General features: G+C 30.7%; 2 protein-coding genes across 2 annotated transcripts; one reads left to right on the top strand and one right to left on the bottom strand.

The window, feature by feature from the left end:
* The first annotated feature begins 2233 nt into the window (after window positions 1-2233).
* LOC124830926 (heat shock cognate protein 80-like) lies at window positions 2234-5390 on the top strand. Its single transcript, XM_088096423.1, has 3 exons — window positions 2234-2439; window positions 3172-3313; window positions 3402-5390. Exons 1-3 carry the CDS (start codon window positions 2317-2319, stop codon window positions 5234-5236), a joined length of 2100 nt encoding a protein of 699 aa, XP_087952549.1. The 5' UTR covers window positions 2234-2316; the 3' UTR covers window positions 5237-5390.
* Window positions 5391-7823: 2433 nt separating this feature from the next.
* LOC124830924 (E3 ubiquitin-protein ligase At4g11680-like) lies at window positions 7824-10989 on the bottom strand. The gene is made up of 3 exons (XM_047304792.2): window positions 9935-10989; window positions 8839-9229; window positions 7824-8285 (listed from the first exon to the last, which is right to left on the bottom strand). The coding sequence occupies exons 1-3, from the start codon at window positions 10408-10410 to the stop codon at window positions 8139-8141; spliced, it is 1014 nt and encodes a 337-aa protein (XP_047160748.1). The 5' UTR covers window positions 10411-10989; the 3' UTR covers window positions 7824-8138.
* Between the last annotated feature and the right edge of the window lie 3366 nt (window positions 10990-14355).

Genomic DNA, 14355 nt, shown 5'->3' with positions numbered 1-14355 from the left:
GACATCAACAATGAAATCATCATAGAAGACCATAAATATTTGGAAGCTACTATTTTATTTTGTAATTATAAAATTTTTATTCCTTTAATAAAGACTTTGTTTTGAAAAAACTTTTTTCACCCTACTTAGACCATACATATGTAGTTGATACCATTTAATACTAATTATAAAATACTTTAAAACCAGTACAACAATTCTATTACTATTATAATTATTTAGCTTCTCTTACCTAAACTGTGAGTCACTCTAAAAAAAGTGTTTCACTACTTCTAAAAATATTTACTCATATAAAACATATTTGCATGTAAAAAAATTAACTATCTAGTCACACTCTAACAATCTTAATAAAATAAGTCCCTAAATATCTCCTATCAATATATCATTTATTCATTTGATATTTTTTTTGAAATAATATAATTTATTTCAATGAAAAATAAGAATTTAAAAACAATATCTTAAACAACTAAATTAATAAAATTTGAAGTTTAACTATTAAATATTTTTTAAATATTTAAGTTTAATTAATATTATTTTTGGTAAATTTTTGTTGTTAAATATTATATCTTAAAATAAATATTTTGAAATAAAATTTTATGTTAAAAGGAAATTCAATTATTCATTAGAATATAAATTTAAGATATTTTACTTTATCCAAATAAATACTTAAAAAATAAAGTGAATTTAATTATAAAAATTTAAACATAGTACATTTTAATATTTTGAAATTATTGAAAATTTTCATACAAACAATGCAATTAATTTAAAAAAAGCAACACAATAATAATCATAAGTCAGTAAACACATATTTTTAAAGATTAATCAAGATATCAAAATACTTTACAGTACTGTTTCCTTTAGATTTTTAAAGTTATATACTTTTATAAATGTATTGTCAAATTTATAAAACTGTATACAAATTATATTATTAAACAATAATTTGTAGGAATGTTAACAAAATTTTATATCATCATTTATTATTGAGAATTTTAAAATTATGCATAAATAAAAATTACATATTTAAAAATTTGAAAAATAATAAGATTACTATCATTTAGTACCTTCGCGATCCTAAATGCATCAATTAAATTTTGAGTTCTCAAGTTGGAAATTTAAATATAAATAAAATTACTAATAATTTAAATGATAGTACCATTATAAAATTACTGTCTTTTAATATATCTCATAAAGTGACTTAAATATTTTTATTCTTCAATTGAAAAGAAGAATGTTTATATTTTTTATACTCTAATATAATGATTCTTTGGTATTCTTTTATGTCTCTAAAATAACAATTAGATATGAAATTTAAACGAAACCAAACTTATCATAAAACATTATTTTATGTTGCTAAATTTTAATTCCAAACTTAAAAATCAAGGAGAATTCGATTCATTTTTTTATTATCCTAATATAACGGTAACAATTTTCTTTCTATATAAAAAAACAAATAATTTTGACATAAATGATTACTTGATTTGGAAAACATAAGTTAGAAAGTCAAATTGATAATAAGAAAGGTGAAAAGAATAATATAAAAATAAAGTCTCCATATGTTCTTTGTAAATTCATAAAATTTAAAATAATATTTCCTATACACTTGGGTGCATATATATGCATTCAAACTCATTTCAAATTATTGTTTGGTTGAAAGATATAGGAAGAAAACCAGAATTAAAATTTAATTTGTTTAATTTTTGGTACAAACAATATTATGAATCCTAATTCTTGAATATGGAAGAAAATATCAGTTGCAACCCAACCAATCACTACAATTATATTATCTTTTAAATGGAATATTATGATCATATAAATTAATTTACAAATCACATAAAAATGTTCAGGCATAACATAACATATAAGTGATATTTTTCTAACCTGCAGTTGGAAAAAATTAAAATAAATTATTTTAAAAATTTTAAAAACCAAATTTAACATTTTTAAATTGAAGAGACTAAACAAATACAAAAATGAATTAAAGAATTAAAAAAAATGTAAAATTTAAGCTTTTAAAAGTAAGAGGTTAGTATGACATTTTTTAAGATTAAATTTGAAATTAAAATAAAATAAAAGTGAATTTAATTTGTATTTTGTACTATTGAAATAAACCATTTTAATCCACAAAAATAAACTGGGGTCCGGTAAATATGACGACTAAATATGGGTAGTTAGAGATTAGAAGGATCTAGAAGACCAAAACCCTAGCGAGCACTCCTACTTAAATTCACACTGCTACCGCTTCCTTGCTGCATTTCCTTCTTTTGCATCTTCCACTCTCCCTTTTCCTGAATCTCAAACTCCGTAGAAGGCAGATCCAAAATGTCCGAGACCGAGACGTTTGCTTTTCAGGCGGAGATCAACCAGCTTCTCAGTCTTATCATCAACACCTTCTACAGCAACAAGGAGATTTTCCTTCGTGAACTTATTAGCAATGCCTCGGATGTAAGATTTTTCTCTCTTCTTGTGCTGTTTCTGATGTTTATTATTCTTGTTTGGTTTGCATCATCTTATGTTTTAGTTTCTATCATTTTTGACTCTGGTTTTTGTTGTTGTGATCTGTGATAGTTTTATGTCATTGTTTGAACTTCTTCTGTTATAAAGTCTACTGGATTTATTATATTGAAACTCTTGATCCATTAATTGTTATTTCTGTGATTTGCGGGCATATGATGATTTACTTCATTGTGATAATATGTTTTCAGTTGTTGTTTCATGTTAGAGTTGTTGCTTCATGGTAAAGCTATGTTGTTTCATGTTAGAGTAGTTGTTTCATGGTAACCATGCCGATAATTCTTTTTATTGTTACTGTTGTTTAAACCCTAAACCCTAATGTTAATGGGTTTCATTCACCTTTTTTTGTTGTGTTCTGTGCCTGTGAGTATATTTTTTGTTTGGTTCATTGCATGTCAATTTTTTACAGTTGGTATATTTGTAAAATAAATAATTATATTGTAAGCTAAATACAATCCTAATTTGCAACAACCTTTAGGAGACATTCTCGTAAATAATTGTTAATTATTTCGAAATGTATAGCTTTGTATTTAAATACAACTTGGTACTATGGTTTCATTTTTATTCTCGTTCTGAACCAAATCCTTAGGGTTATATATGATTTCTGTTTGCTGTTCGTTTTTGGTGTTATATCTGATTTCTGGCATGTGTTTACCTGTACAGGCTTTGGACAAGATTCGATTTGAGAGCCTTACTGACAAGAGCAAGCTCGATGCTCAGCCAGAGTTGTTCATTCACATTATTCCTGACAAGACCAACAACACATTGACTATCATTGATAGTGGTGTTGGCATGACTAAGGCTGGTAAGTTACTATGGTTTGTCATTATTTATTAAATTTTTGTTCTTTTAAGGTATTTTTTTTTTTAATTCTTGTGGTTTTTATGTTCCAGATTTGGTGAACAACTTGGGTACAATTGCGAGGTCTGGGACCAAGGAGTTCATGGAAGCCCTGGCTGCAGGTGCTGATGTGAGCATGATAGGGCAGTTTGGTGTTGGTTTCTACTCAGCTTATCTTGTTGCCGAGAAGGTTATTGTTACATCAAAGCACAACGATGATGAGCAGTATGTTTGGGAATCCCAAGCCGGTGGGTCCTTCACTGTGACTAGGGATACAGATGGTGAGAGTCTTGGCAGGGGAACAAAGATAATCTTGTATCTAAAGGAAGATCAGCTTGAGTATCTTGAGGAGAGGCGTTTGAAGGACTTGATAAAGAAGCATTCTGAATTCATCAGTTATCCAATTTCTCTCTGGATTGAGAAGACTACGGAGAAGGAGATTTCTGATGATGAGGATGAGGAAGAGAAGAAGGAAGAGGAGGGCAAAGTTGAAGAAGTCGATGAAGATAAGGAGAAGGAAGAGAAGAAAAAGAAGAAAATTAAGGAGGTGTCTCATGAGTGGTCTCTGGTGAACAAACAGAAGCCTATCTGGATGAGGAAACCGGAAGAGATTACTAAAGAGGAATATGCTGCTTTCTATAAGAGTCTTACCAATGATTGGGAAGAACATTTGGCTGTTAAGCACTTCTCTGTAGAGGGTCAGTTGGAGTTTAAGGCTATCCTCTTTATCCCAAAGAGGGCACCTTTTGATATCTTTGACACAAGGAAGAAGCCTAACAACATTAAACTGTATGTACGCAGAGTCTTCATCATGGACAACTGCGAAGAGTTGATTCCAGAATATCTTAGCTTTGTTAAGGGTATTGTGGATTCTGAGGACCTTCCTCTTAACATTTCTAGAGAAATGCTGCAGCAAAACAAGATTTTGAAGGTCATCCGCAAGAACTTGGTTAAGAAGTGCGTTGAGCTTTTCTTTGAAATTGCTGAGAACAAGGAAGATTATAATAAGTTCTATGAAGCCTTCTCTAAGAACCTTAAATTGGGTATCCATGAGGATTCCCAGAACAAGTCAAAGCTAGCTGAATTGCTGAGGTATCACTCAACTAAGAGCGGTGATGAGATGACTAGCCTGAAGGACTATGTTACCAGGATGAAGGAAGGACAGAGTGATATCTACTACATTACTGGTGAAAGCAGGAAAGCTGTAGAGAATTCCCCCTTCTTGGAAAGGCTGAAAAAGAAGGGATATGAGGTGCTTTTCATGGTTGATGCTATTGATGAATACGCCGTTGGTCAGCTTAAGGAATTTGAGGGAAAGAAGTTGGTGTCTGCCACCAAAGAAGGGCTAAAACTTGATGAGAGTGAAGACGAGAAGAAAAGGAAGGAAGAATTGAAGGAGAAATTTGACGGTCTTTGCAAGGTGATAAAGGATGTGTTGGGTGACAAGGTGGAAAAGGTTGTGGTGTCTGATCGTGTTGTGGATTCTCCATGCTGTCTGGTGACTGGTGAATATGGTTGGACTGCTAACATGGAAAGGATAATGAAGGCGCAGGCATTGAGGGACAGCAGTATGGCTGGATACATGTCAAGCAAGAAGACGATGGAGATTAACCCTGAGAATCCCATCATGGATGAGCTGAGGAAGCGTGCAGATGCTGACAAGAATGATAAATCTGTGAAGGATCTCGTTCTCTTGCTCTTTGAGACTGCTCTTCTAACTTCTGGATTCAGCCTTGATGATCCCAACACTTTCGGTAACAGAATTCACAGGATGCTGAAGCTTGGACTCAGCATTGATGAGGATGCCGGTGATGCAGATGCTGACATGCCACCCCTGGAAGATGCCGATGTCGATGCTGAGGGCAGCAAGATGGAGGAAGTTGATTAAATCTAACTCTATTGTCTTTTTCACTATTGTGATTCCAGAACAATCTTTTTTATATTTAGTGTTTGTTTTTAAATTTTGTAATATTTCAACTTTTGTCAGGTCTCATTTTGTCAGTTTGTTTTGAGTTGTCTTATATCTCAAATATTTATCAGGATGGAGGGAGTCGATTGAATCAAACTCTATTTTCTTTTAGAAATTGTGATTGCAGACCTTTTTCTTATGTCAAACTTTTTACTATGAAAAAAATGAAATTTGGTATTAGTAACTAGTAATTAGTTTTAATCACTTTTAGAATCTGTCTTTTAGACAAAACATATACACGACGTATTTAAAATTTGAAATATAGTTCAAAATGTAAAATATATAGCGGAATTGCTTAACATGCATGTTTTTGTTTTTCTCCTTATAAGCTTTGTAACTTTTTTAATTTTTAATTTTATTTTTTATTTTAACATCTTAAACACTTTTTTTTTGCATTTTTATAATTATAGTTCGACTTTTCACACATCAACCCGTTTTTCGAGTAAAATCTTCCTTCTACCCCTAATATCAGAAAATGACTTTTAAATCTAATAATTGATTCCACTATAATTAGAATACCAATTTCTTATAATACGTTACTAATTATCCTGAAATTGTTTGATTTATTATTATTTGATGAAGAATTTGAAATCTACTTAAACCTTAATAATGAAATAAAAAAAAAGTGACAAGAATTTTCATTAGCCTAATCTAAAAAAAATGCTTAAGTAAGAGGAGAACCATGTTTGGAAAGATAAAAAGAGTGTTATTTTGATCCAATAAAAGAAAAATAGTAGTATATTATTATACTATACGAGCTTGGTCAAGTAAAAGAGAAAAAAGTAAGAAACGTATACACATGGTTGATTATAAGATGAGAGTTGTTTCCATGGAAACATTTGATGTAAATATGAGAAGAAGCCATAGACGATTTCACTGTGGTTGGAGTGAGGGTTTGAAGTCCCTTGCAGACAAAGCAGAGTTTGTATGACGCATTGCAGCACGGTGGTGGCGACACCTGAAGGAGCCAGCATGTGTGGTGGGTGAGCAGAGACAATCTCTCTTCTCACTACAAGACCTCTTCAATGCGCATTCACTTGTCGGTGAATCAGACTCGTTTACTTTCAAACCTGGGATTTCTACTTCTGTTCCATTCACATGCTTTACTTTGATGCAATTTTCCTTTTCCATAACCTTTCCCTCCATCCCTTTCCTTTCCATTTTCATTCAATCAACAATTCACCAACAATTACATGTGTCGGATGCTAACAATATCCTATGACTTCTGTCTAAGAACATGCATGGAGGAGATAATAAAAGAAGACTTAATTACCTCATTATTCTACTTTTATCTTAATTTTTTATTACAAATAATTCAAATATGACTTTAATTTCCATTAAACAAAATTAGATGTTATATACAAAAAAATCCATAATAATTCACATAAATGGTCGGATTCAATGGAAAGATACAATATCAATCAGATTTGAACTTAACTACATAAAAAATTTGACATTATTTTTTACTCAAAATTTTAAGATAACGAGTTAATAAATCTTCAATCATATATAATGGTCTATTTTTCTTATTTTTACCCAAACCTCACTTTTAACATAAATGTTCATCATTATGACATGATTTTATTTGAATTTGAGTTATATGGTATATGATCTTCTAATGAGTTAACCCGTAATTATGGTGCATGACAAGATGTATGTACATTTTGTAAATGTTGAAGGCAATATGTGAAGGAAATGTAGAAAGAATACCTAGATAATCGAGAAGGTTTCCAGAAAATATGATGTTCTTCCGTGGATGGATTGCTTGTTTGACAAAAGGGTGTGATTAATTGTCTGCAAAAAAAAAGAGAAAAATTATCCCTAAACGAAGATTCTGATAAACTTAACGACAAGTCGCTAACCAATTAAATGTTGTTTAAAAAATGTGTGGTGTTTACTCTCTCAACAATTTATGGCCACAAGTTCTCAAAATGCTCTGTTTCCATTTTTCTTCTCAACCTAGTTGGACACGAACAATCATTTGCTAATTTCAACAAATTTCTAATAATTTCACACCTTCTTAACCTCTTTCCCACTTTCTTTATTTTGACCCACCCATTTTGCTTCTCCATTTTGCCACACGTTCAGTCTTAAATTTACCTCATTATTCTGTCTTCCATTTCCATTTTGAAAGCTGTAATTTTACACTAAGAAATAATAATAATAATAACATCATTTGAACAAGTTTATTTAGCTGTTGATTTTATTTTACTATATTATATGTGCAAATAAATCATATTTGTTCATTTTTGTGAACCCTCACCACCATTGCAAAATGAAGTAAGCATATAATAATAATAGTAGAATTTTGTTTAAGTTAAAGAAACAAATCCCACAACAGGGCCATTAGAAATAGAAAATGATTTATGGGCACCCCATATCTAATTAAAACCAATAAGAGAAAGTATTAATAAAATGTTTTAAGTCCTAAGTTTTTGATCAATCATTACTCATCCAAAAGTTATAGTAGATAAAAAAGTAATAGGAGAACATAACTATGACAAGCAGGGAAGAAATATATTATTTGCTTTATTTTTTCCCCTATAGGATGCTTGTCTCAATATTTTCATATGGCAATAAAAGAACTCCATTAATTTGAAAGACTATGGGATTCATCACCTACAACCAAGTATATATATAGTATAGTTTTGGCCACTGGTGAGCTATTCTGTACAAATGTAACCTCACTCAAGTGACCATTGTAAAGTAGTATAAAAGACCAAAAACTAAGGAGAAAAAAAAAGGAAAAAGAGAGGGTAATATCAGCAGTATACATGTGAACAAATAAGATTAATCCTTTTGACTGTTGTTTAAGCTATTTCTACATCTCCAATCCTTGCTTGCAAAGAGGACAACATGATGTAATTTTTAGCCATTGATCCACACATTTTAGATGGAACACATGGGAACAGGGCAATTGTCTAACTTCCTCTTTGTCTTTATACTTGGTTAAGCAGATACAACATTCCTGTAAGCACATCAGAACACAAACATATCTGTCAGTTCTATTGATTTGGAAATATGACAGATCTTGAAATAAATGGAACTTAAAAGCATATATCCAAACTGAGGATAACAATTATATGCTACTACTATCAGGAACGGCTCAAGGATTTTGAAGGCCTAAAACAAACTCAAGAATAAAACTTTTTATTACTTTTTTTTCTTCGTGTTTTTAAACCTAATCTTGAGCCAAAAGTTTGGACCTATCGAGGAGGAGGTTCACCAGAGAGACACAGTACCAATAAGATTTGAGCTCAATCACATAAGAGATTGATACCATTTTCTATCCAAAACCTTAAGACAATCGGTTAATGAATCTTGAATACGATTCTCTATTTTCTTATTTCTATTCAAAGTCAGACTTAGACCTAGACTTGAAATCTAATCGAACTTACACTTACATTTACACTTACATTTGAAGTGCATAACTTGGTTTTAATTTATAAGAAAAGATAAACTTTTTCTCTAAAATTGTTTATAGAAAATAATAATTTATATGTAATAGTGGTATCACTTACTTGGTCTTCATCAATCAGTTTTTCACTCCCATCAGAGTCATTTCCAAGCTCTAACTTTGCACGACCTTCTTTGTGTCTCCAGCTTGGAAGCTGTGAAATTTGATCATCAGAAGCTCCTTTATCAAAAGAGGCTATATTCATGTTGTAGCCAAGGAGGGTGCTGATGAGAGGCACAAAACAGCACAGCAGCAGAAACAGTAGAAAAGGGAAAGAGTAGCACACTGCATTCCAAGCAAGAAGAGTGATGCAGAGCACATGCAGTTTTGGAGCTTGTTGAAAAGATCCAAAACGTGAGTCAAAAACCCAAACATTTCCCATCACAAACCATATGGCAAAGAAAAGCTCAAGCGAAGTCCGACATCTGTTCATCAAGTGTGACATCCTGTACACACTGACCAATACAGTGCAAAGTAAATTAAAATTAGAGTTTCAAATTTCAACCATGAAAAAGTTGCATGGCTCCAACTAAACTACCAAGAACTTGCTGTCTGATTAAACTTCAGTAAATGACTTTGCAATACAAATAGCTTTTACAACTTTTTTGGCTACTATTTGGTACTGTTAATCAATAGATATGCTTTTTCATCAGCCAGAATTTATATTTTGATAGAAAAAAGTTGGTAACATGGTAACACTTGTATATTAGTTTTGTTTTTTTCATTTTTCATTTGATTTATATCCTTAATCAGATAGAAAAGAATGAAATAAGCAAAAGATTATGATCTGTCAAAAGCAAATGCCACGAACTGATCATAGTGAGAAAGGTATGTTGGGGTATTGGATTCTTCCAATCTCTTTTTAAAGGGATAAACTAAAACTACTGTTACTTGAAACTTGGTATTTTCCTATTTTCAACAACCCTATGCATGTGTCAAAATATCAAAGTTCATAGCCAACTCAAAGAGAGCAACTTTTCTTTTTATCAAACAGTTATTTTTCAAACAACAGAACGATGGTATCAAACTTTTCTAGCCAATTTTAAAGCATACTCATGGCATTAGTTCACTGCAATATAGTCAATAAATACAATTACCCATGATCAGTAACAATACAATTGACAGAAAAAAGTTGAAGAAGGTTGAATTGCACAGCATACCTGGTTTCTTCATGGTTTCTCTGCTGTTCTATATCAGAAAGGCCTTGCGTGAGATAAGTTTGACGATAGCGCCCGTAAAGTAGCAGAAGGTTAAGAACAACACCAATATCATAACCAGAAATCCAAATCCTCATAGGCCAAATAGGTCTCTCCCTCTTGGAAATGGCCAAGGTGAATGTTGTAATAGTTATTTGAACAACCAAGGCAATAAACTCCAGCATCATCCAAGTGCTAGAATTGAAAGGGTTGGAGCCAAGATTAGACCTTGATCCATTTTGGTAATGAAAAACTCTTCTCAAAAAGGTAAACCATCTTGCTCTAGATATTCTCATGGCCACCCGAACCAAGAAGGAAGGAGGGGTGACACGTGGAGGCCTATTTCGAGCACCAGCAATTCTATCTTCTGTGACAGAATTTGAAGAAAATGGAACCATGCTAAAGTCTTGTTGTTGATGAAGGAAGCACCTAGAATTCATTGAAAAAATGTCTTCTTTTGCCCCGTTTGTGCAGAGAATTTGTCCAAGGCGTGTAGCAGAGAGAGATCAAATAATTGACTCCAACATCAATATTTCTTAAAAGCACAGCTTTGCATCAAAAGAACTTGAAATTGAAGCACCCCAATAGCCAACTTTGAAGAATAGAATTAGTACCTTGATCATTGGAAGATCTTTTCTGGGTCTGCACAAACTCTTAGCAACAGAATCAAACCAATCTTCAGCTGCATGATCTTTTCAGTAACCACATACTGTATAAGAAAAACATGAAATAGGAGATGTAGCTGATGAAGTGTTTATAAAGATGATGAAGGGAAGATTGGTGTGAAGGATTTGTCAAGAAGGTGAGGTTGTGTTTCAGAGGGTGACCAAGAATCAAACTGCTGAGGTTTGCTTTGATTCAAAGGGAATCACAAGGTTTGGAGGGAAGTTAACCGTTGGCCAACTTCCTCTAGGCTTTATTTTATATGAAGACAACCTCACAAAACAATTGCACTCCAATTTCTCCTCTTTCTTCTTTCCTTCTAACCTTACTTTTTGTTTTAGTTTTGATGGCACAACCTGAAACAAATATATCTTAGTTCCTTAAGAACATCAAACTTGTTTTTTTTCCTTAGTTTTATATATTAATTTTAAATTAGATAAACCCGACAAAGATTCATTTATCACGACATTTTTTTATCAGTTGATAGAGTTAATGTGATAAACTTGAACCATTAAATAACTAACTGCACTTCACCGTAAAGTTTTCAGGAACTGTAATAAGAGAGTGATGAAGGAATTATCGTATCATAAGTTTTTCGGTCTATGGGTCGATGATAAGTCAGTATTATTTAAAATACATAGTAAAAGTAATAAATTATTTTTATATTAAATATGTATTGATAGATTTTGAATTTATGATTAATGCTAATCTAATTACGAGAAACAATAATAATTTTATTTAAAATTGTTATAATTATTTTTAGTGCTACTTTTATATTGTCTATAATTTGACTGACCGATTCATCGACCGTTTTATATGAGATTAAAATTTGTTAACAGGATGGTCTAGAATAAGAAATTGGATAATATAAATTCAATTTTGATAATAATTATAAATATTTAGCATTATATTCCAAATTTATAGGGTTAAAAGTTAAATATACGAAAGCTATACAGTTTAATTATGAAAAGTAAATATGAAAGAGAAAACATTGTTGATATCAAACTTTATCCTATAAAAATCATTAGTCAAACTCTGTTATTATGATTCATTGAGTAATTCAACATCAAATACTTCTCAACTTTCATGAATGTCTCTTCTCGAAGTTATTACTCTGCAGTTTTTGTCTTTGTTTCTCTACTGATATACATGGCTATTTTAATAGAGAAACTTAATTTTTAAGTTAGAATTTCACATCAGGTGAGAAAATTTTTCACCCAACAAAATTGTGATATTGGTTGAACTAATATTAAAAATAAATAAAATTAAACATATTGAGAATCTACCTTCACAACCTTTTCATAATTAATCGGGATTTGTTAAGCGAATTTGGATTTGCTGAACATATTATCTTCTCCGGAAATCATGTATTTATGTCTTCTTGGTTTGCTTAGCAAAACTAAATTTCTTTAATAAATTCTCTACTCCTATTTTTTTTTTTGTATCTCTTCATTTGTCAAGTGAAATTGGTTTCACTCACCACCTTTATATTTTGGCTTTGAAATCTTAGATGTGTTAAATATGTATATACACTAAAAATAAAATAAAATAAAAATAAAGATAATTTTAATTTTATAAGTTAATTTTGTGAAGATAAATTATACTTAAACCTACTTTTTAATATGGTATTTAAACAAAGAAAATTTTAGCAAGTGTCATTAAATTATACTCATAAATGAAGTGTTTCGACCTGAAGTTTATTAACATACATTTGTTACAATTTTGTCCACAAAAAGTGTTTTGTAGGATTAAGAAGTTGTGTCTCAAACAATTTTAGTGTTGTGACTTTAAATTCATTAAAATAACATCATAAAATTACATTAAAAATATTATTTGCTTTAAAATCCAAAATTTCTCTACAATTTTATCTTTAAAAAATATTTTAAATAATTAAAAAACATATATATTTAAATTAATCTTAAAATATCGATATCTAAAAAAAAATTGAAACTTTAAGAACAAACAGTGAGAAGAATGTATTTCTACACCGATTCTCATAAAATTAAGTAATAAAAAAAAAACTAACAAGAAACGCAAAGATTTTTCCTTTTTGGGAGTGAAAAGAAAATGAAGTGTATCTATATTTGAATGAAAGTGGATAAGATTTGTTTATATTTTAATGGCAACAAAATTGCAATGTGTAATGATAAAAGTGATTTAAATTGTGGCGGGTACAGTTGATATTTTTGTATTATGTGGTAAACGGTTGGCCACCTAATCCCACCAACAGTTTCTGTCACATTGGAGTAGTGTGGCCACCTCCTCTCTTCCAACAATAATTATTCCTATGTTTTATTCATCAATATCTTCGTCTTCTCTTAATCACACAACCAAAATATTGTCGACACCAATTTTCAGTTAGGCCTAATTTTGTATTTGCCTACAATTAATCAAAATCAAACGTTCAAAAGCCTTAATTTGAGGCCAAAATATTGACTGCTAAAGGTCAAATTCATGCGTTTGAATTCATCAAAAAATTGTACAAATTTCAAATATTTATATAGTTCAAATTACTTAACCCGCTATACTCGTATGAGTCGATTATCAAGACAAATCATCAGTTCTGATAACACTGTTGGGTCTATGAAAGAGAAGGTGCATCAGAAAGACATAATAACAATGAACTTTAAGTCCAACCATATAAGAATTGACACCAATCTCTATCTAAAATTTTATATAATGTATTATTTTTTTATTTCTATCCAATATGGGACTTAAACTTACATTTAGATTTTCAATAAAATTATGGTTAGAGCCTAGTGAGAGGTGAGTTAGACTTAAAATCGTTCCATTTTTTATTTTGAGGAAAAAAGAGTTCCATAAAGTTTAAAATTATCATAATTTATATTAAGAGCTTCACCCCTTGCTAATAAATGCTGAAGAGAAGTGAGATAAGGGAAAACTAAAATTCTCCTTCTAGATTTTTTGATGTTGTTTTTTTCAAAGTATATTAATTGATTTTAATGTTTGAAAATATATATCTTTATAATATAAAGAAAATAATATATTTTAATGACAATGGAGATAAAACACGTGAGATTGAGCTTATGAAAGTGGTGTGATTTACGAGTAAAGCACGTCGGTTAAGCTGGTTTTGACGTATTGGAATAAAATTTGACCCCATTTGGGCGGTGAGACATGCAACGTGTTAATATTATTGACGTATCTCGCAAAGGAAAGCCATCACAATCACTTTCAAAAAATGGATACTAAATGAGAACAACTCAACTTCAACCCCAAACACTGTCTTCTTAACACGAGTACACGGACAAAATAATATAAAAGCAAAAAACGAAGCAAAAGGTCGATTACGTTAATCAGAAAAGTATGCAAAAGCTAACTCATATTCTCAATTTACATCATCGACCAATTGAAAGTTGAATTGTAAATAAATTAAATTCGACTATTTTAATCGGAGTTTATTTGCATTTTACAATATATCAACAATTGTTGGCATAAATTCAAATATTCAATATAAAATTCTTGAATGCGACTTTGGTTAGGTTTCTTATGTTAGATTTGTTGGCGCATACAAATATTGAATATTAATTGAAAAAAAGTCACCTTCATTGGCAAGTGCATCATCATCATCAACCGAAAAAAACAAAAAATTTATAATTATTTGCTGCTACCGACTTTACCCATTATATATATTTTGCGTGTGATTTATTATAATTCAACTTCTTTTTCAAAAATCATATTCATTCAAGTCAATAATCAAC

The sequence above is a fragment of the Vigna umbellata genome, chromosome 1 (assembly GCF_029865625.1).
Source record: "Vigna umbellata cultivar VRB3 chromosome 1, Vumbellata_1.0, whole genome shotgun sequence".
Lineage (NCBI taxonomy): Eukaryota > Viridiplantae > Streptophyta > Magnoliopsida > Fabales > Fabaceae > Vigna > Vigna umbellata.
The sequence above is the reverse complement of the archived record's forward strand: the minus strand, read 5'-3'. Positions and strand labels throughout refer to the sequence as shown.

What these genes read in the sequence shown, in the direction of transcription:
- LOC124830926 (XM_088096423.1), top strand. Translation starts at nt 2,317, where the DNA reads ATGTCCGAGACCGAGACGTTTGCTTTTCAGGCGGAGATCAACCAGCTT. An exon ending in TTATTAGCAATGCCTCGGAT is followed by an intron (nt 2,440 to 3,171) that starts GTAAGATTTTTC and finishes TTACCTGTACAG; the next exon opens with GCTTTGGACAAGATTCGATT. An exon ending in TGTTGGCATGACTAAGGCTG is followed by an intron (nt 3,314 to 3,401) that starts GTAAGTTACTAT and finishes TTTATGTTCCAG; the next exon opens with ATTTGGTGAACAACTTGGGT.
- LOC124830924 (XM_047304792.2), bottom strand. Translation starts at nt 10,410, where the DNA reads ATGAATTCTAGGTGCTTCCTTCATCAACAACAAGACTTTAGCATGGTT. An exon ending in AGAAACCATGAAGAAACCAG is followed by an intron (nt 9,230 to 9,934) that starts GTATGCTGTGCA and finishes TGTATTGGTCAG; the next exon opens with TGTGTACAGGATGTCACACT. An exon ending in AACTGATTGATGAAGACCAA is followed by an intron (nt 8,286 to 8,838) that starts GTAAGTGATACC and finishes ATGTGCTTACAG; the next exon opens with GAATGTTGTATCTGCTTAAC.